General features: G+C 37.3%; 1 protein-coding gene across 5 annotated transcripts in view; it reads left to right on the top strand.

The window, feature by feature from the left end:
* The window catches only part of TAB3 (TGF-beta activated kinase 1 (MAP3K7) binding protein 3), a 76,870-nt gene extending 54,888 nt beyond the window's left edge, over positions 1 to 21,982 (top strand). For 4 of the 5 annotated variants that reach the window (XM_084642930.1, XM_084642929.1, XM_084642931.1 and 1 more), the window contains 5 exons: positions 2,518 to 3,970; positions 7,928 to 8,088; positions 10,466 to 10,559; positions 13,094 to 13,177; positions 17,615 to 21,982. In XM_084642930.1, coding sequence (XP_084499056.1) covers positions 2,518 to 3,970; positions 7,928 to 8,088; positions 10,466 to 10,559; positions 13,094 to 13,177; positions 17,615 to 17,763 — 1,941 coding nt within the window. In that variant the 3' untranslated portion in view covers positions 17,764 to 21,982. The remainder of the gene's footprint in view (positions 1 to 2,517; positions 3,971 to 7,927; positions 8,089 to 10,465; positions 10,560 to 13,093; positions 13,178 to 17,614) is intronic. The other variant, XM_084642933.1, reaches the window with a different exon arrangement.
* The last annotated feature ends 1,049 nt before the right edge of the window (positions 21,983 to 23,031 follow it).

The following is a 23,031-nucleotide window of genomic DNA, read 5'->3' as shown; positions in this document are numbered from 1 at the left end:
TGAACCAATAGTCATTGGCTGACCTGTCATCACACCACATATTCCAAATACTTAAAACTATATAAGTCTTGGATACACCAATAATATGGGGTATTTCTAGACAGGTGATAGTGTGTTCCATGGAATGTCTCCTAGCTGCTGTCTTTCCCCCTCGTGTCTGTCACATTATGTGACCTGAGGGCGCCATGGACTCTACTGCGTTCTGCTTAGGTAACAGATGGCTGTCTGGCAGCAGTTAGCTGTGCTCTCTGGTGTCTGATGCTGCTCTGTTGCATCTGTAATTATGGGGCTGGAACACGGGGACCCTGCTTTAATGCTGTACTACCTGCCACTTACGACAGCTCCGTTATCCAGCAAAATACAGACATGGAAATTGGTGTTAAAAGAATGGTGCATGGTGTGATGTGTCAGAGCCAAAGATGTGAACAGGGCTGGACTTCACAGGGCCAAAGATGAGAGAGAAGGAGATCTTTAGCTGAGAATATGCTGTACATCCTTCTTATTCTGGTTACTGAGGTCATCCGAAATATAGTGCTAGAATAAAGATGACTTTGCCTAGACCATTCGCAGATCACCTAAGTAGGAGAGCTATTTGTAACTCATAAGTCTATTGATAGAATATATATATTTATCGTAAGACAGTAAGCATCAGAGACTACAGTGATGGCTGTTAATCAAAAATGTGAAACTCCTTACTAATTAGAATTGATTCCTCAGTGCTGGAACCCTTCAAAAATGTAGCATCAGTGGCAGAGGAGATCTTGATGAATCTATACATTTACTTTTTTCCTGATAACTGTGTTTTATTTTTGACCTATTGAGATCTATGGTATGCTGTAGAAAATACCAATCTTGGGATCAATTTTTATAAAATGTATATGGTCAGAAATTGTCAAATGTGACTAAAGGCAATCGGGTACAGATTAGATTAGGGTTTAGATTCAAGGCTGAACCACAGTTTTTGTTTGGATTTTGTTCTAAAAATGTGGAAAAAAATCTGTAAGATTTCTGTGAAAAATAGTAGAAATCACAACATTTCCACATCTTGAGTGACTTTCTGATGGCCAAGATAGCGTTAGAACAGCTGTTGTAAGAATTTGGCCATAACTGAAGTGGGGAAAAAAGCCCCTTTTTGTTTTTGACTCAGAACCAAAACTTTACGTAGCTTTAGGTCCAGGGTGTGCAGTCCAAACTACACCCCTCCTTAAATTTGAAGGGGTTTGGATTCTTCATTCCTCTGAGGGCTGCACAAGCTTTTTCAGCGTGCTTTTTTATTTATTTTAAAGAAAATGTAATAGTTGAAGATGCAGTGTCAGAATATAAGGAGTCTTGGAAAATGGCTATTAATTTCCAAACATTTTAAAGGTTCTAAATTATGTATTTATCAGTTGGCTAATATCAGATTTATTGTATTTTTAACTTTTCCTTGCTTTTAAGTGCTTGGGTTTTATAAACTATGTCATAGGGTAAGTACACTGTTTTAGCATCCTTAATTGTATTTAAAAGCGCCTTTTTTTCTAGTTTGACAGCCAAACCAGTAAGAGTTAATAATTTGGGCAAAATATTTCAGATTTAATTTTTTAAATTTGACACAGAATATTGGTAGTTTATCTTTAAAAAACATTCTTCACAAAGGACAGATTTCAATCTGCATTACTGATGATAAAATATTAGTATGCACCATTTTCAGACTATTTGTAAGTAGTTTTTAAACTCTGTTTAGAAAATACTTCCAAGTCTCTGTATATTGTATTAAACATCTCAGTCCTGGTGAGTATTTGTGGCTGTTTACTACATTGAAACTATTTTCTAGAAAGAGGAAGGTGATCAAAAGAGTAAATCGAAGTGATTTAGGCTAAGGGATAAAGGACAGAAATCAGGGGAGGCCAGTTGCAAGGAAAGTTAGACAGAATACATTCAAACTGTGAACACACTTTTAAAATTAAATTTTTAACACTGGGGTTTATTTTAAATTACAGCTAATGGGAAGAACAAACCAAAGTTAAACAAGATGCATATTAGGATTGCAAATTCAGTAATCATGGAGACTGGATGGCTGTAATATGCTAATCCTCTTTGAAATATTGTTTTGAACACTTCAGTTTCAAGCTGTGAAATAGTTCTAATTTGTAGTATTTTCTCATTTGAAATAATGTTAAATATATGTACATCCTTTTCTAAAGAAACAGAAACATTTCAGGAATGAATGCCAAAGCTATAACCATTACCAAATTCTATTTCCCTTAACTTGGACTTGCTAGATTTTATGTGGGTCACTCAGTAGCTTATGTTATCATAAGATTTCACTGTAAGTAACATGAGCCACATACTTCGTATATAGCATGGTCTAACAGGGATTATCTTTAATTTATTTCGGGAGTCATAGGTATGCCAGCTACTGTGAAGTGTTATCCCTAAAATGTGTTCAAGCTAAGCTTAATTGGAACTTCAGTTGAATATACTGATTGGAGTTACTAATGTAATTTGAAGATAATTGGTGTCAATTCTTACTTCTAGAACAACAACAACCTTGAAGCATGTTGTCGAGTCCTTGCGCAGGAGAGCAACAAATACTTATATATGGAGTACCATAGCCCTGATGACAGCAGAATGAACAGGAATCGCCTTTTGCACATTAACCTGGGTATTCATCCCCCTTCCAGCTACCATGCAGGGGAAGGAGCTCAACTTAATGGTGGTCGTACACTGGTACATAGCTCAAGCGATGGACATATTGATCCACAATGCACAGCGGGTAAACAGCTGATCTGCTTAGTTCAAGAACCACACTCTGCTCCAGCTGTTGTGGCAGCTTCTTCTAATTACAATCCATTTTTCATGAATGACCAGACTAGAAATGCAGCTACTCCTCCTCCGCAACCACCTCAACAGCCATCTTCCATGCCACCAGGAATGAACACATCTGCTATGCAAGGCCCTCATCCTCCTACATATATGCACATACCTCGGTACAATACAAATCCTATTACTGTTACATTATCACAAAACCTCCCCTCTGGACAAACAGTACCCAGAGCTTTACAAATTCTTCCACAGATTCCAAGCAATCTTTATGGGACTCCTGGTTCTATATATATTAGGCAGACGTCTCAAAGTTCTTCAGGACGACAGACTCCTCAGAATGCACAGTGGCATTCTTCTCCACAAGGCCCAGTTCCACATTATACTCCACGCCCGCTACCTGTTTATCCACATCAACAGAACTACCAACCTTCACAGTATTCTCCTAAACAGCCCCAGATTCCTCAGCCAACTTATCAATCACCACCTGCATCTCAGTGTCCTTCTCCTTTTGGCTCTCCTCAGCATCAGGTACAGCCTACCCAAATAGGTCATCAGAGTTCACATGTGTTTATGCCTCCTAGTCCTTCAACTGTTCCACCCCATCCATATCAACAATCGCCCCAGAGTTATCAAAAACAGGGTGGTCACTCAGTATCTTATCTCCCTTATGGTGGACCTAGCTTATCCAAAGGTTCTATGAACAAGATAGAAATTACAGTTGAGCCACCACAAAGACCTGGGACTGCAATGAATAGAAGTCCTTCACCAATAAATAATCAACCATCTCAACGAAACCAGCACCCGCTGTATGCAGCCACTACTCCACCTTCAGGCTCTCCTTCTAGAGGTATGTCAGGTCAACCAAAACCAACATTTAATGTTAATCCATTATATATTACCTACACACAACCAACTGGACCTACAGGTGCACTAACGCAGTCTCCCCGGGTAATGGTATCTCAGCCAAACTCAACAGTGTTTAAAATCACAGTAGGTCGAGTGCAGACTGAGAATCTTTTAAATTTAGTGGACCAAGAGGAACGTTCTGCAGCACCAGAACCTATTCAGCCCATTTCAGTAATACCAGGATCTGGAGGCGAAAAAGGAATCCATAAATACCAGAGGAGTTCCAGTTCTGGATCAGATGACTACGCTTATACTCAAGGTAAATTTCTTGAACTGCCTACTGCAATTTTAAAAAGCAAATTAAACTGCATTTTACAGTCCAGGACTCTACTAGCTGTGTCTCAAGAGACACTGAACCTATTCAGAAGAACATAGATAACTTTCGGCCTGTGTGATCCAAGAGATTTTGATGTACTAGAAGTTCTTAAAATGTAACATGGAAAATATGAATTGATGAGATTGTTGTCAAATTCTAATGATTTCTTATAAATGGCCATACAAACCATCTTGTTCCATAAGAGAACAAGACAACATTTGAAGAAACTGAAAAGTTGTATATTTTAAAACTAACAAAGGCAAACACTTTTCTGTATAGTTCATTTACAAAGTTGTGTTGAAATTTGAGGCAAATATTTAAATGCGGATTAGATAATTTTCATAGACTCATAGAAATGTGGGGCTGGAAGGGACCTCAAGAGGCAATCAAGTCCAGCACCCTGCACTGAGGCAGGACCAAGAAACGTAGTTTATCTCAGACAGGTGTTTGTCTAACCTATTCTTTAAAATCTCCAATGATGGGGATTCCACAACTTCCCTTGCAAGCCAGAGTTTAAATACCTGTATAATTTAGTTTTTTTCTTAGTATCTAACCTAAATCTCCCTTGCTGCAGATTAAGCCCATTACTTCTTGTCCTTTGAATAAAATACATTTGAATAACTTATAACAGATGTATTTATTTGTTTAATAAGCAAAATTATTCTCATTGCTACACAAAACCAACAACATTGTACCAAGACAAAACCAACAAGCCAGCAAGGGTAATAAACAAAAAGGAGGAAAGGAAAGAGAAGTCAGGGGATAAAATATTAAGATTGCACAGTAAGACGAATCCACATCTTGATTAAATGTAGAATAATTTAGTTATTTTAAACTTTTAAAAAACTTTAATTTATCATAACTGACATGGCAGAAATGGTTTTTCAGCAGGATTTGGATGCAAAGAGGAAGGTTGTTTTTCTATGGATAGGGGGCAACAAATACTTTGAGAGAGCCCTAATATCAAATACCAAGTAACTACAGCTTAAGTAAAAGAGAATTGTGTGGAAACTCTACCCAAACATTTGAGCAGAAAAGTGCTTTCTTCAGAGTTGCAGCTTTTGAAAACTGATTGATATACTCGAACTCACTTGCACAGAGAAAGTTTAGTCTGCAAGCATTCAAGCCAGTCAGCTTTAATTGTCATAATGCTAATTAGCAGCAATTATTCAAACCGTCTACTTCATACTTTACTTAGATTTCTAATGAGATTAGTTTATCTGCCTTTCCTCTCTCCTCCTCCTATCCTTTCTTTTCACTTCATTTTATTCCTATTTCACATTATTTCACCTCTCTAACTCTGCCCTGCAGTATTTGACCCTCATTTCCACTGTCGCCTCTGAGCTATCTTTAACCTCTTAACATGGAATTGCTCTGTACCAGATGGTTTCCATTCCGTGCACACAACATCCCCTGCTGATTCCTGGACTGAAAGCAGGCAGGAGTAAACTTTGTGAACGGTAGAGATCAGTAGGAGTGAGGTGGAGCCAGTTAGTATTTACTCTAGGCAGCGTTGCCAACCTGGCCCTATCTGCCGGGGCCATACAGTCTCTCATGGCGTGCAGTTCCAAACAACCTTTAATAACTGGCAGAGTAACTATTGTTCCATAAATTAACTCAATTGTACAGGAAAAATATAACTGATTTCATGTGACTAAGACAAAAAATGGGTTCTGGATTGCAAAATTACTTGCTAAATAAGGTTTTATTTGCTGTTCAGTTTTTTTGCACTGTGGTTTTTTCCCCCTAGATACTATTTTCTTTTTCTTCTTTTTTTTTGGGGGGGGGGGGGGAATTAGTTTCCTTCATTTGGACAGTTGAGTTTCTTAGGTTTGTATGGTCTTTGGGGCAGAGAACTGTATCTTCCTATATGTTGGGGCTTCAATAGTGACTGTGTGTGCTACTGCAATATAAATATCAACAGCAATAATATTTAGCCTCTGCAAACTTACATTACACACTTATGTAGCACAACTGAGATTTAAAGAGGAATATACTTAAAATCTTCGGATTTTGCTAATTTAAGAAACAAATTAATGTGTATGACTTTTCTATCAGTCTCTACCATGGTGAAAAAGTTACAGAAATATATACATCACTACTGATTTTCTTTAGTGTGATATATTATATTGCATGATGCTATATCCTAATAAGATGCAGCACATATGAGAGGGCATTGTATATGTCAGGTATAAACTGGATGATGAATGAATATATAAAGCCAGGAATTGGTGAGCCATGTATCATTACTGTTGTGAATTTTTTAAAATTAATACTGTAATTATGATCTTTCAAACTCTTCTCTTAACTGACACACACTGTTTTTATGAAAGGTTGTTGCTGGTTTTGTTGTTTTAATGTTATTTAATAAGATATCCTGTTTTCAATCCCTGTATTGCTACTGGCTTCTGAAATGTGAGGGTCCATACAAAATCCAAGTTTAGAATTTCTGCTTCAGGTAGAAAAGTGTCAGCCAATAAAAATACCGTATTTTTATGCTCCTGGCTCTTCCTCTCTGTTTTCTACCCTGCCTCAGTAAGATCTGTCATGTCTGCACTTAGCTCCATCTGTGGAGTTTTTTCCTTTCTTCCAATTAGTATATAATTGTATTTTTCATACAGTGTTTTGTTTAACATTTTTAATTTCTCTTTGCACTGAATGGAGATCAGGAAGGAGAGACACTGCAGGTGCTTTGCATGTAATAGCACTTTGCAAGCTTCAGTAGTGTGTCCTTGTGCGTTCCTTTTTTCTGTTTATTTCACAGTAGAAACATAGGAATAACCTGCTGGCAAACCCATTACTTGGACAGTCTACCCATCTGCATACCAGCAGCAAATCTCTTCCCTTTGCCTTCCCCGGTCAATTGCCATTGTCAAGAAGGATCTTTCCTCTTCAGTTGAGCATCAGTAAAAACAAGTAGATCAGAAAGTGGTAAACCTCAGACCAGTGACCTGTATTTACTCCTATTTGACATCAAAGTAAGAATATTGAGGAAAATCCTGCCTAGTCTGTCAGAGAAAATTGAATATTTATTCCTAGCTAGTAGGATTATCTTTACCTGCTCAGCAACTGCCTCAGGAACCCATGACAACAGAAGTCTTGTAGCTTGAGACTGAACATGACAAATTTCATCCCAAAGGCATACATTTTTGAGGAAGTTATTAACGACTGAAAGAGATTTAGGAGGAATGGCTCAACTTTAACTACAGAGTTAAAGGTCCTGAAGGTCTTTACGATTCTTGTAACTAATTTATGTCTATCTTCCTTTAATAAGGGATTCTCCTTGCTCCTTAGTTTTGCCTGTGAACATGAGTGAATTTATAATACTGGAAATTAAACCTTCTACTGTTCCAAAGGGCAAAAGCAATTTTTAAAAACTTCGTTGTATAGTCTCTAATAGAACTGCAAAAATCAATACAGGCTTGGCTCTTGCTAATATGTGAGGTCTTCTGAGAATCAGATGACATTATTAAACAGCAGCTGTGAGGTCATGTTCTGGTGTGGTCTTTCAGACTCTAATTCTTGCCTCTGGTATTTATTCTTGACAGTGCAGTGGTAGTATGATTAGGTTGCTGTTTCATCCTGAGAAGATGTCTCCTTGTACAGGTGCCTTTGTATTTTTCAGTGGAGAAAGACCAAATACAAAAAAAGAAGCAGTGACCAAAATGGTAATATGAACTTCAAATTACTGTCTAAAGCCATTATTTTTATTCTGGAAGAATTTACTGTCCTAAACTATAGTTCAGTTGGCATGAAGCATCTTTACACTGATATGTGGCTGCATGTTTATACTCACCTATTATTTTGGAAAGGTCACTTGTGTATATTACACACAAAGTAAGAGTTCTGTTTTTTAATTAAGTGCATTATATTGACTGTTTATTCCCTATACTGCTCTAGCCTTGCTATTACATCAGCGAGCAAGGATGGAGAGATTAGCAAAAGAACTGAAGCTTGAGAAAGAGGAACTTGAGCGGCTGAAAACTGAAGTCAATAGCATGGAACACAATCTTATGCAGAGGCGACTTAGAAGAGTAAGCTGTACAACCTCAATCCCAACAGTAAGAAATCTGTATTTGTAAACATCAGGGTTTTTTTAAGCTCCCTTGTTCAGTTATTGTTCATGCAAGCAGCTTACAAAGTACAGTATGTAGTAAGATGTTTTGGAGATTAAACTCTTTGAATTGGCAAGTGATTTTTGCTCTTTGCTATGTGATTTGTCTGCAAGATCAGTTCTTCCTTTGAATAAACAGATATTTGGTACTTTAAGAAACACGTATGGGCTACACTTTCAGAAACTTTGTTCTGCATACAGTGAAACCTATATGTGTTTGCTTTTCTGTACCCCAGAATGACGACTGCTTTCAAATATACTGGATTTGTGCTGGAAATGGCCCAACTTGATTATCATACACATTGTAAGGAGAGTGATCACTTTAGATAAGCTATTACCAGCAGGAGAGTGGGGTGGGGGGAGAGAAAACCTTTTGTAGTGGTAAACACCCATTTTTTCATGCTTTGTGTGTATAAAAAGATCTTGTGTACTCTCCACAGTATGCATCCGATGAAGTGAGCTGTAGCTCACGAAAGCTTAGGTTCAAATAAATTGGTTAGTCTCTAAGGTGCCACAAGTACTCCTTTTCTTTTTTTAAATATACTGTGAGTGCCCAGGAGATTAATGAGGAAGTCTAGTTTTTATACCTAAGACTTGGCATGCACAGTTTGGTTATGCATGTAGGACAGAGATTTTTGAAAAGGAGCTTCAGTATGCCAGGCTGCTGTCACTGCTTGGAATATATCTGTACCTCTTAGACCTCCCCCTTCTTACCCTCTGGTGTGGAAGCTCTGAGGGCACCTAGGGATTCACTTGGCTGGTCACACCTGGATATTCTCAAGTGTGTTAATGGGAGTTACTCTCCTCAGTTTAGCTGTACTCATTGTTAATTCCTGCTGTTAGTAATTAGTATGGACATGGTATGGTATGGTTTCTGGTATGGACAGGTCCATATGTATCACTTTCATTAATATATGCAAATGTCAGAAATGGATCAGTTGATCCCTTACTTCCCACTATCCATTCTATGCAGCACTGTACAGTTGAGAAATGTTGGGCTAAAAGTTTTGGTGTAACGCATGTAATCTTGAGGTAGGAGGGAAATGTAACTTCTGATCTGCAGCTGTTAATATTAATACAAACTAGAGGTCAGATGCTGCTTTCAGTTTAGAAGGATAAAAATCTGGAGTAACTATACCCAGGGTTTTTGGAACCCAAAGCAGTGGTAACTTTACTGTATATTTTTTTAGGTGGTATTAGGAATAAATTAATGTGGGTTTATCTTTTTTGTTTGATAAATGATTGATACAAGCAAGAGTGCTTTTATTTAAAACTATTTATTAGATTTTAAGTTCAGATACATACATATGCTGTTGCAGTAGGTTTAGAGCATTTTAAAACATTTATATTTACCTGAAGTTAAGAAATGGCTTTGAAGGATTAGCTTTAGGGGGTCCCCTCTTTTGTTTGACTGCCGGAGATGCCAGATTCTTATCCAAAGAAAACTTCTTTGGACTGCTCCAAAGCAAACTTTTTCACCGATTTTTTTTTTTACAGCCAACTTTAAACAAAACACAAATTTATAGTGACTTTCAGTGGGTCACCATAATAACCCCTAATTTTAGCAAACCTACTTATTTTTTATTATTAAAACATTTTTAGTTATAACAATAACATTTATATGTCAATGGTGTTAGAGGCACTTAAGACCAAGAATGGCTGTCCAAATAATACATTTATTATTTATTTTATATTTATTATTTTGATCGCAAAACTGCAAACATGCCATTATTTGGCCTTGCTTCTTAGGGCCTAAGATTTTCCTAACTATGTGATGTTAGGTTTTCAGCTGGCAGTGGCTGAACATACAAAATTGCTGACTGCAGTACTGTCAAATTCTGGGGTTCATACAGGAATGTCAAATTCTGGGGTAACAACTGCATTGATTTTTTAGGAGTTAGACCAGTTCAACTGACGACAAAATTTGGTCATTGACCTTTCAAAGATTCTCAGGGCAATATGCATCTGGCCTAAGGGATAGGAGTACTTTAACTGCCATCATAGATTTTGTAACTTGATCATTTTAAAAGTCGAGCACAATTTGCTTTCTGGTAAATATTAAAACTAATTTGTATACATTTATTTATCACCAAAATACCTAATGGAGAACTCATTTTAAAAATATCTTTTAAACATTTCCCTTGAAATCATGTCATTCGCTATGGATTTTTTTCAGCTGCACTTACTCATCATTGGCAACCCTGCCCCGGTCACATTATTAATAGGAACTGTTAACATATGAGACATATATAATAATTGTTATATCTACATTAGAGTTGATGCTGACTTTCCTACAATTGCTATTTTGGGTCCTTTCTTACTAGCCTGAGGAAATGACCAGATTGAGAAGCCTGAATAGACAGCTCCAGATAAATGTTGACTGTACTCTGAAAGAAGTTGACCTCCTTCAGTCTAGAGGTATAGACTTGATTTTTTTTTTCTTTTTTGTAAAACATAAGTTTTTTAATGTGGTGTGTGTTTAAATGTGAGTAGATCTTTGGCTTTTTCTTTTCCTTTTTTTATCAAAACTGGGTTTTACTGATATCAAATCATTACTTCAGAATGAAAGACACAACCTGTCTTTTTTTCTTTGTCAGTTATAAGCTGGTTGGATAGTGTGGTTTTTGTTAATAAAATTCTCAATAAAAGTGTGCCCAAATTAAATTAAGTAATTACTTGTAAATAGCAATTTGAAAGGACTTTGTGAAGATAGTTGAATCGAAAAATGGACATACCTTGATAATGGTTCCATACTCAAGTTCTTTAGTTCATGATATATTCATTGTTGCTGCAAATGTATCTCTTTGCTGTGACTTATTGTGACACTAAATAAATTGTAGTAAATAAATTGCTACGTGTGCGCCTGCTGTGTCACATCTGCCACTTCCAAACTGGGAGCACACTTGCCACATCTGTATTTTGAAGACACATGGAGCAGCCTTACAAGATAAAAAAGACCATAGTGACTATACAAATACAAATAATTCTAATTAAAAGATACTTTCAAAAACACTGAAGGAAATTTGTGGTAAATGTATTACAAAAATCAGTTTAAATTGTAAATCTCTGGGGCCTTCACCTAGAAGCTCTGTCCTGAAAAAGAAATTGCATTTTAAGTTATCTATGAAACAATCCAACACACTGAAATAAACTTTGTTGTCCAAATAGAAGCTGCCCTATGAAAAGAAAGCAAAACTGGAGCTATGCAGAGAAAACCTCTTATCCAGTAAAAGCTGAAATAGAACATAACATGAAATAAACATAGAGGAAAGCTTTCAGATGACTAGAACAAAACACTTGTGTCATGAGCAAATAAACTACCTCTCGAATGTCTAAACACTGGTAACGATACCCGAATGACTTAGCATCAGTTCATTTAAAAGAAATAGAACATGACTCAGATTTCACTAAGAGCTTGATCCTGCAAGTTGCTGAGTAGTTCCTGGATTGCTGAGTTCCTCCCTAGGGAGCTGAAAGTGCTCAACTCATAGCAGGAGGTTTTATACAACACCACTGGAATTCATCCAGCCCATCTGCCAGAGATGAAATTTGGGAAGGATATCAGGAGCTCCAGTGGCAATTCTTACAGAAAATGGCATGAGATCCTGGATGTCCATGCAGAGCAAACAGAATCTTAGCGCCCCCCCCCCCTTTTTTTAAACGTTTATCTGGATGTTTCAAACCTGATCCATAGAAACACGCAAAAAAAAAAGGCTAGAAGAATATGGAATGAGAATGTCCTCTAGCAAAGGACACAACTTGCAAAACTTTCAGAGCAAACTGAAAAACGAATTCTCACAGCATGCAGACAACTCATTCTCTGTGGGGACCATTTTATAAATGAGCATATTTAAAATAAATTGCATATCAGAACACCAACACTGAAATGGGATTGACAGGTGTCAAATTCACAATTAGGCATATACACAATCACTGCTAACCACAAAATTAAACCTGTGTGCCAGGTCCAGCTGAGAATATAGGAAATGTAAAAGACCAGTGAAACTTCACAGGATAAATGAAAATGAAGAACAGAAACACCCTGGGATTCATACCCAGAAGGGTATGACCAGAGAGAACTGTTCAGAAATGAGTGCTACTCTTCACTTAAACCCAAACTGATTTTCATCTGCTTTTCTAACCAACAATCAGGAAGCAGCTCCTGTTCACAACCCTTTCTCTCTTGCATCTGCAGTTACAGTAGGTTTGCAGTACGTTCCTCTGCCAGTTTATTAAGAGCTCCACCTTTTGAAATGTGACACAGAAGAGGAAGAGACACAGTGTAACTAATCTGGAGCAAGTAAACTGAAAATTTAGGAGAGCAGCTGAAATATCAGAGGAAAAATTAAAACACTACAGAGGAGAGTTCTTTATACAACCCTGAAAGTTGAACTTCAAGAGAAGATGTTTTTAGAAGCAGTTTGGAGCAGCTGCTATTAATTTTTTTATTTTCAAAAAAAAGTTAATGTTAGAACTTTAGTATGGCATCCTTAACAAAACAGTACCATTTTTAGGCACAATTATTTTGATTCCATTTCCATATGGTCAAGGAGATCTCAATTTAGGTATATAGTTCCTTAAACAATTGGCATCCTCATAGGAAATAAGATGGGTGGGGTGAAGCGTTATCTCCTTTTTCTCTTAGGCATTATTTGGCTTATTTAAACCTTTATTAGTTATCATTGCAGTCTGTGGAATACTGAAGCTTTTATTGATCAACTTAGTTCTGAAGAGTGGCAGAATTTCAGGGAGATGTGGCAAGTCTGCTAGTTTCTTCAGTGTAGTAGTATGCCTGCCCAGTAAATGCTGCAATGGGATAATATGGTATGAGTCAGAAAGATATGAAAGATACAATAAGCTGTAAACATGCTTCATGTAAAAAGGGACTTGTTGTGCATATGCTCTCTAATATCCTTGCTTAGTATTGTTTATATTTCTGTTCCTCTTACCAGGTAACTTTGACCCGAAAGCCATGAGCAACTTTTATGATAATATAGAACCTGGTCCTGTTGTGCCACCAAAACCATGTAAAAAAGGTGAGTCGCTAAATGAGGGCCAAGAAAACCATTCGTATATCTCATTGTTATTTAGTAGTTCTCACACTGAGAAGGACATTTTCCATGAGTTGCAGTAAGTGTTAAAGCAATTCTTTTTATACAGTCAGTAGTAGCCGGAAACATTCTACTTGTGGTGTTTATACATTTTTACAAGCTGTGCAGCTAAGACACTTAAACAGATCTATGTTGATACAGCAACAATAACACTGGCACTGAAAGCTATTTTCTATCAATATGTTTAAAATTAATATTCTGATCATATGTTTATATATAATACTGCTCATTAATAGAAAAGAAACTGAAAGTACATAAGATTTTACTGTTGGTTTCAGATTAACTTGAACTTCCAATTAACACATTTTTTAAAATAAATAATTTGGGTTAACTCCTATTTAGATTAGGATGCCTCAGTCTTCCCGTAACGTTCATTACTGGGATTTTTATAAACATAACTGCAGTGGTAGGCATACATAAATTAAATCAGTAATACAGATTCATAATTTGAATTGGTATTTTGTGTTTTTCTCATTAACATTGTCTGCTCAATGGTCACCACAGAATTACAGAGAGTAAATTTCATAATATTAATAATATTTCAGAGTAGTAGGAGTCCCACAGGTGCTGTGGTCCATATGTTGTAGGCTGTTCCCCCAAAACTGAAAACTTTGCAATGGCTAACCTAGTCAGTATTATTTGCTCTGTGCTGTTCACACTTCACTTCTTTTGTCCTGTGGATAGTATGATTGCAGAATACTATGGTGGTTAGCAGAAGAAAGATGATCCTGTGGTTGAGGCGCAGAATTGAGATCTGGGAGATTTGGATTCAATTCATATTTTTGTCACAGACTCCCAGTGACCGCAAGTCGTTTAGACCCAGGTTTTCAAAGGTATTTTGGTGTTGCTGTGCTCAGCATTGCAATGCCTAATTGATTAAGGAGACTATCTCTGTTTCAAAAGTGATTGAGACACTTAGGAGCCTAAATCCAATTGAATGCTTATTTAACATCATAAATACAGATTTAGGAGCCTAACTTTAAGCCTTTAACTTAGTCCTGTTTAAAAGAGGACTGAATTAACCCAAATTTAGGTATGTTTTAGTTTGCGCTCGCAGTGTCCACACCAGGGAGTTACTGCTCAGCATGCTAGGGTGGGTGAAAAATCAAGACACTTATTTAAGAGCCTAAATATAGATTTAGGAGCCTGTTTAGGTATTTACATTTGAACTGTGGCCTTTGTAGACAAACCCTAAATTGTCTTATGGCTTTAAACAGGAGTAAAACAGTGGGGAAGGGAGTGAGGGAAAACAAAGTAGAGAATGGGCAGGAGTCAGGATATGGCAGAGAGTTGGATAAATTTACCACAGGTACACCTAAACTTTGCTTTTTTTTACCCTGATGCCTTGCAGGAAAACAGCACAAAGCAATTATTCCACAAGGCGTAGTGTTTCAAAAGATAGTGTGTGACAATGAAATGAAATGAGAACAATGGATATTGATCAGTGCTTGCTTTTCTATCCTCCCTTCTCTCGGGATGTATTGACTAGAAAAGTAGAGTGCATAGAAACTGAAGCTGGATTAAGCTCCTGAAATTATAGTAATGTTAAAACTGTTTTTTTGGACAAGGGCATATCTCTTAATGGACTGTACCTGTCAGGCCATTATCAGACAAAGTATACAGGTTAAATAGGTAGTTAGCAGAGTGTGGTGCCAGAAATCAGTTCTTTGGTCAGGGGTCTGATGGAATGTGTACAATATCTAAAGTAAATTAGTTTGTGCTGTGTGGTAAAAATGGTACATCAAATACTGTATACAGTAAGTGACTAGTACTTTGTTTGTAGCACTTTGACAATGCTGTGCAATTTAAAAAACTGACAATCAATTTGTAGTTCATTAAACTTTTCAGACTTTGATAGGCTTGGGCCATATTTACATCCTTCTAAGTATGTATTTTACTACTGTTCTAGAAAGTGCCAACATAAGGGTAAAATTCAGGTTAAGTAATTTGTAAGAAATTCAAAGACATGACAGTGAAGCAGTTAACAAGTAACCTGGGCCAAAATACTAATTGTCTGAAAAATGGATAAGATCTGAGATTAAGAAAAATGAAACCTGAGAATTCGTTTCTCCAGTATGTCTTGACAACATGACATGTTTTAGATTTTTGCAGAAAAAGGTGAAATATAAAGGTTTGATTTCTAAGTATATTTGACCTAGGGCACAGATCAGTTTTAAACACATATATTTAATAAATGTTGAGGGTATTTTATGAGCAACTGCTGACACTCAGCTACTTGACACCAGTGTGAGTTGGGTCATGCCCCAGTTCAGGGCGTTGCTGGAAGGGGAGCAAAGGAATATCTTCAAAACTCTATCACCAGACTGAAAGAAGGTTGGAATGATTGCCCAACCTCAAAAGTTTTCCTTTTCAGGGTACTGTTGAATCACATTTGCAAGAAATGCCTTTTATCCTTGACTTTCATAAGAGACATTTCTTGAAGAGCAGACTGCTCTTGAACCAAATCCAGGTATTTTCCTAAATAAATTCCCAGGGGAATATACCCTCCCTCAGATCTTCCCACAAACTCCTCTCTCTCTCTCTCTCTCTCTCTCTCTCTCTCTCTCTCTCGTTCCTCTATGAACATTTTTTTAGCAAAGTATATTGTACATGTTTGTCTGCTTGTCAGGGTGTTGCCTTCTTTCTTTATCTTGTTTAGGAACACAGACTCGTCAGTTCCTTCCCTATAACTTCATAGATGCTAGTTCCATGGAATTTATCACTGACTAAAGCAGGGATGGGCAAACTTTTTGGCCTGAGGGCCACATCTGGGTATGGAAATTATATGGCGGGCCATGAATGCCCGGTGGGGGAGGGGGACTCTATGGGATGTAGCGTGGGGGGACTCTCTAAGGGATGTTACCAAGGTGGGGGGAGGGAGGACTCGGGGGTGTGGGGTGAAGGGGGGGGGGGTTCTACAGGGGCGGTACCGGAACACCTGGGGGCGCTGCTGGCAGTGACACCAAGGTGGCCATACCAGGTACCCTAGCTGAGACAGGTGCAGCCCCTGGGCGGTTTCGAGGCTCTCAAAGGTGGGGCCGTAGAAGACCGGGAGGGGATTGGGTGCACGGCCGTGTGGGGAAAGGGCAGCCATGTAAGGGCGGGGTTCTGATCCTGGAAACAGTGCGGTGACGTCACGCCTGCGCAGTGTGGCTCTGCGTGCTAAAGATGGTTCTCATCTAGCGAATCGAGAGTCGGGGGCTGGGGAGCGCTGGGCAGGCAGAGCAGGGCAAGCCCCCGACCCCGCTCCCTGGCGGGAGCTCGAGGGCTGGATAAAGACGTCTGATGGGCAGGAAGCGGGCTGCAGGCTGTAGTTTGCCCACCCCTGGACTAAAGGAAGGGGTAGGAAAGGTGTGTGGCATTTATCTTCCTCTGAGGCATTCTACACTGTCAACTTTTAGATGCAGGAAAGTGAATTAGACTATTTGTTGGGGGGGGTTTGTGGTAAATCTCTTGTTATGAATTACTGATAGCCTTTAATAAAAAATATGGAAAGAAGACTTTTGGAAGAAGTCACTAGGGTAAAACAATTAATATGTAAATTGGGTGCTGTGTGAAAGTATAGGCTTTTATTAAATTCTGGTTGATGGTAAGAATAATCTAATTGGAAAAGGAGTCATGCCTCAAAGAACAAATATAAAGCTTTTGGAAGTTTGAGTTTTTGATCAAATGAAAAACTAAAAATAATTATCCGGCTTCTGAAGTTAGTATCTCTTTGTAATATTATGAAACACGCAGGATGCAGGTAGTTTAAATAGGTAAAAGGACAACAGAAGGAAGAACCATCAAACTCTTCTTCCTAAATGGAAGTTTTGTAGGCACTACTAGTGGCATATTTGTACAAACCAAAGCAAAATATGTTGTATTACGTGCAATTCTAGTATACTGATTTACTGGCAACCACAGGGCAAGAGTGCATTGCAATGGACCTGCATGATGTCAAGATTCTTGCTGTCAGCCCACTGCAGACTAGTTTTGGGTCTGAATGCCTGGCACTTAGCATGGAGTCTTCAAACCTACTTTCTCTTAGAAAATTCCCTTCCTTTGATACATGTACAGACTCATACATGAGTAGCATTTACATGGGCCTTGGGGTGAATTCATGTCGTTCCCTGCTAACAACCATTAGCTTTGGACTGCCTTCTCAGTAGGTAATAAATACATAATGTATGTATTTTGTACATTCTGAATTTCAAATCCTAATCCAGTTGTACAGTGCCATTTAGATGTCTGTAAAACACAGCTGAAAACTACTAGCTAGCAGATGAAATCTACTTAATCTACTCTAAATATTTACTAAAATTGCATGGTATGCTTTCTTATGAAGGTTTTGTTTGAAAAATAACATTATTTTTTCTTTAGAGCATCAAACCAGCTCCAAACAGACTCCACAGACTCAGCCAAGAGATGAAGACTTTGAAGGGGCTCCATGGAATTGTGATAGCTGCACCTTTCTGAACCACCCAGCGCTAAACCGCTGTGAGCAGTGTGAAATGCCACATTACACCTGAATCTGGAAAGGGTCTGCATTAGGTTGAAAACAGGTTCTTGAGCCCACAGCCATAGGAGAAGGAAACATGGGGAACCTTTCAGTCCATCTGCCAGGCCTTTGCCAGTCAACTATTTTCAGATTACAAGGGGGGAGGAAAAGATGTGAAACTGTTTCCACTTGTACTGCCCTAAAGAATAAATTTGGGGGGCGGGGAGGGAAATATTCTTTTCTTATGCCATTGCAGTGAGCAAAGCAGAAAGGATAGCCAAAACCAGAAAAGGATTCACTCTTTGAAGAATGTATACAGGAAAACAGATAATTGCTGCAGTTTAATCCTGTGGCTACAGTTACTGCGTAGTGGCTCTTAATTTTTAAATATAGAACTTTTAGTAATGATGTGAAATTTTACAGTTATCCTGACAAACTGAAGCCATTGCTGACCTACCTGGTCCCAGCTAGCTGGAAAACAAAGGCTCCCTGTGCTTCTGGATTGTAAACTACTGAAAAAGAAGACAGGAAAATGCAACTGTAAATTTTACAACATATAGAAAACAGAGAGAAGGGTATTCGTAATCGCTGCTTTTTTTCAGGGTGATTTAAGTCTACACAAAAATTTGCTGTTTTGAGATTGACTTCTGGTGCAAAAATGAGGTACTGTATGAGCCTTACAAAAAGTAGAATCGGAGGTGATTCTACGATCCCTTTTGCTTGTAGAGTGCTCACCAAGCAGTGTCAACACTGGTAATTAACTAAGAACTAATTCTACCATATAACTGGTGAAAAGAGTGCTGCATGCTTTTATTTGGTCCTTGTGTGGTAAAGCTAAAAGTAAATTATGCTTTTATAAATAACGTTCTCCTAAGACTGCCCTGTAGCAGAACAGTGAATGTATGCCAAATGCCAGAACTATTCCAAATTCTGTTTGGAAGATTTGAGCTCAGCCATGATTATGTATGAGAAGTGTTTGCACCCTGTTACTTAAGCCTTTTCTGCTTCCAATTTTGTGAAGAATTCTTGATGTTTACAGCACAGAAGGTACTTTGTGCCCCAATCCTGATTTAGCTGAAAAAGAATTAATCAATGTTAGCTCTTCAATAAAGGTTTATTTGCACATTGTTAATAAATCAGCCTGTATAAAATAGCAGATGGCAGATCTGGAAAAGTTGCGTGCTGCATTTTTTAATTTTGGTCAGGAAATGTTTGCAATACAGTGAAGAATACAAAACACTTGCAAACTAAAAACCATGCAGGTACTTTTATGCATATAATGTATTGTATTATATTAAATGATCAGTTTTGTTTAAATGCTTCAGTTTGCTGTACTAAAGCAGTCATTATTTGTGAAATCAGAACTTCTGGATTTGGGCAGCTGAATGATTATGATGTGAAATTGTGAGACTGATTTAGGATGTTTTTCATATCGGTAAGAAGCTGGTACCATGCAATTGAATTTTTACACTGTAACTTTGTTGTGTGAAATCTAACATTTTCACGGCATTTGAAAGGGAGAGTTTTTGTTGTTTTTGCCTGTATTGCCTTTCTGGTGTCTTCCCTCCATGCAGTTTAAAAAGATAGTAGCAAAAATTGCTATCTTGTGATTCAGATCAGGAACTACCTTTTATCTGGTATGATATTGAAATATGTTCCTTCAATCGTAAAATCTTCAGCATAACCTAAAATCTATTTAATAAGTCTGCTTGAGATCAATTGAAGTGTGCATCATTAATAAGCAAAATGAAGTCAAAGGCATCAGAGCTGAGATTTCTTTTTAAGTTGATGATGATTTTGCACTGTATGATGAGGAGCTCATATCTGAAAGAAAACAAAAATCCCCGCTGTCCAGATGAAGTTAAAAATAAGAGTAAATTTTTGTAATTCTGTTTTGTATAAATGGATAGTGTGGCAAAACTGAAGGGACAGTGTGGAAAACAGATGAGCTGAAGTATTTTACCGAAAACATTTTTCTTCCTTGAAAGATTAGCAACATCATTATCTGATGTATATTCAGGTATTCAATACAATACCAATTCTGTCATAGTTCTTCAGTGATGATGCCTTTTCTTTTGTATGATTTCAATTTTCAATCCTATTTATGTTGACTTTTTAACAGCTTTAGTTTCTGCTGGAATAGCAAAAATAACTAAAATGACAGTCATCAGATGAGAGTAACAGTAGCATGCTGGAGAACAGTTGTGCCACTTTGTTTTAAGACAGTGTAGATGCTGTTTATTAAAAAAAAAAATGCATGCAACTCATTAATTCCGTGAGCTCTAATAATCCGAAATGCATGGTTTCTGGTGTTACAAAGACATTCTAGTCTTAGTTATAGCTGTCACCGGCTAGCAGAAGACAGAAAAGAGGCAACCTGTGAGGAGATGCTGTTGGGAGGGTGAGAGAGAGTGCCATCAAATGGGCAAGTTGATTTTAAGAGCAAAGCTGAGTTTTATTTGAGCTTTTTACAGTTCATTTGTTGTTTGTACAAGAAGTATTGAAAATTTTAAATTAATGAACAAACATTAGCAGTAAAAGAACGATATATGCTACTTGAATCTTTTGTTTGTTAGAACATAAGTTATATTTAAATATTAGATCCATTCATTTTGCTTTTGGAAGCAGGCAACACCTTTCACACTCCAGCTGAAATGTAGACTATGCCAAAAAAGGTTTCTTTGTGTAATATTTATTTAATGCACACAAAACCGTAATGTCAGCTGGCATATAAAATGCACTGTATTGTATAAAACTTTTGATTGTATAGGTATGTGGATGGCAGGATGCTAATGCCGTTGTGTTGTTAATGCACTACTTATTTTTAATAAGCTTTCCCTCAACCATCCTATTAGACTAGATCGGTTGGTAACTTAACTTGGACTTTAGGTATTCAAAAGGATTTCACGATTCATCTAAATTAACTTTTATAAAAGCTTATTTTATATTTATCATCTATTAGTATCAATTATCCATTCCTACAACCAGTTTTTTAAAAAGTTTTAGTCAGAGTGGGACTTGTGAACAATATTTCAGGGTATAGCAAACCAAAAGAAATCCTAAACTTGGCTATGCTTCAAATTTGATGTAATTATCAACCTTGCTTGTTTGGGAGGAAGAAGGGCAAGTAGGGGCTAAGAAGAAAATACTTTGTAAAATATAGTCTAAGGTCAGATTGAGTTGTGCATTTGTGTGTCTGTGGTATGTGTGTTTTCCCTTAAGATGGGAGGTGTGATGAGAAGGTGTAATAATTTTTAAAGAGCTGGGCTCAGTCTTAGTACTTCCTAATCATGTGCTACTAAATCATGTTTTCTTTAAAAGTATATTATTGCTTGCTTTCAGTTACTGTATCTATCCCAGTTATACTCTCATTTCAATTTTTCCATGGCAACACATGTTGACATTAAGATTGATTGTAAAATCCTTTGAAACTGAATTCAGAAATATTTAAGAGCTGAAATTGGGACAAAACAAAATGGGGAAAAAATAAAGAATATGAGACTATCAAATAAGTTAAAAATGAAATTGTCATCTTGATCCTTTTTAATATTCATTGGTGTACCCAGGAATGTGAAAATGGCTTTCATAGTTCAAGGTAGACTCAGAGATACTTAACTGCTTCTCTGAGACTGTAAAATTTACATGCTGTGATACTACTGTGACTCTCCACCCCATAAAGAGAGAAGACATGCACGCAAACAAAGCGTCTTGTAGTCAAGATTGCTTCTTGTGTTCTGCACCTATTTTATTTTCTTTCCAAATGTTAACATAATTATTTCAAGTTGGCCATGATTGAAACTTGCTATATTTTTTAGTTTGGGGCATTCTCATTGCTTGTCTATAAATATTAATACAGGTAGGTTTTTCTTGACTTGTTTGAATAATAAGAGGTCATTGGAGTTAATGCAATATTATAATTTTGGATTTTCAAGACCTTAAAGAATTTTTTAAAACTCTGTTCTTGAAATTTATTTATTTATGGTGGCACCGATGTATCTAATCCATATTTCCTGCTGTGTGAAACCCTGTTAAATTTTTTCATTAAAACAGCAAGACTAGATCTTGTTAAATCCTGTAAATACGATGTCTCTAGATTTTAGATGTATATGCTGTGAATGAGATTATTACCAAGAGATAAAATTGTACAAAAGCATTAAGAGGCTATGCATGTGTGGTACCTCCAGAAAGTGCATACTCGGAAAGTTGCAGATTTCTGCAAAAATAAATTAATAAACTAAGAAAACATCACATCCTGCATTTGTTCTCATGTGTAGTAGAAGACATTTCCAAAATACCAAATTTTCTTGCTTTGACAACTAAACATGTTTCTGTGTTAAAGTGTAGCATTCTCCATAAACCCATAACTATATCAAACTTTCATTTGTGTCCTTGTAAATCAATATATTTGCCTCTGAACTGTTCTGTGTTGGAATTGGTCCCCAAACTTGCAGGTGGGTTTATGGGGCAGACCTTTGAAGTGTGTGGTGTCCCACTGAAGTCAAAGGTGGTTTGTGCAGATCAGATTGCAGGATTGGGACTGTGCACAAATGATGTTCACAAAGTGTTTTGATCTCTCTTCCTTTCAGCAGCAAGCCAGAGAACATTCTGATTCCAGAAGATGCTGTTGTTAATGGCAGTTGAACATTTATTGTAGATTTCCACAAACTCCACCCCCCCCCACCCCACCAAGTTCTTGAGGAAAAGTATATGATGGTGTAGAATTTTTGTCATTTTTCCCTAAGAATGACAGGTGTGACTGTTGAATCACTGCAAAGGTACTTTCCTTAGCGCAGTATCTTTCTTCAAACTATAAAGTTTATTGATTTGTCATGTGATCTGGTAGGTATTATAAGAATTAATCTTTTCAGCTGATCCTTTTAACCCTTCTATATGAAATATGGTGGTAGGTAGGTACTAATTGTTGCTTCTCAGGTTAAGTGTATCGAGGCTAGACAACTGATTTCATCTAATTTATATGAAAATCAGTCTCAAATTGTGGCTTGTTGATGTTTGTTGAATTCTAAATAAAAGGTTTCCATACTTTGAGGACTATTCAAGCTCCATGAGCAGGATTTTCAGAAGTGCTCAGAGTTGGCCTAACTGTTCTCCCATTGAACTCATTGGGAGTTTAACCATTTACTTCAGTAGGAACAGTCAAGCTAACTAATCCCAAGCTAACTTTGGATCCCCAATTTAACCTAGCTCAAAACTCTAGTTTGGGACTATTGCCTAAAATGTAAGCCATTATGTTGTAACTGAGCAAGGATGGGTCCTCCTGGTGCTGCCAATGCCAGTGAAG

Source organism: Lepidochelys olivacea (assembly GCF_965140295.1).
Source record: "Lepidochelys olivacea isolate rLepOli2 genome assembly, chromosome: 1".
Taxonomy (NCBI): domain Eukaryota; kingdom Metazoa; phylum Chordata; order Testudines; family Cheloniidae; genus Lepidochelys; species Lepidochelys olivacea.
Note: the sequence above shows the minus strand (reverse complement) of the source record. Positions and strands in the feature narration are given on the sequence as shown.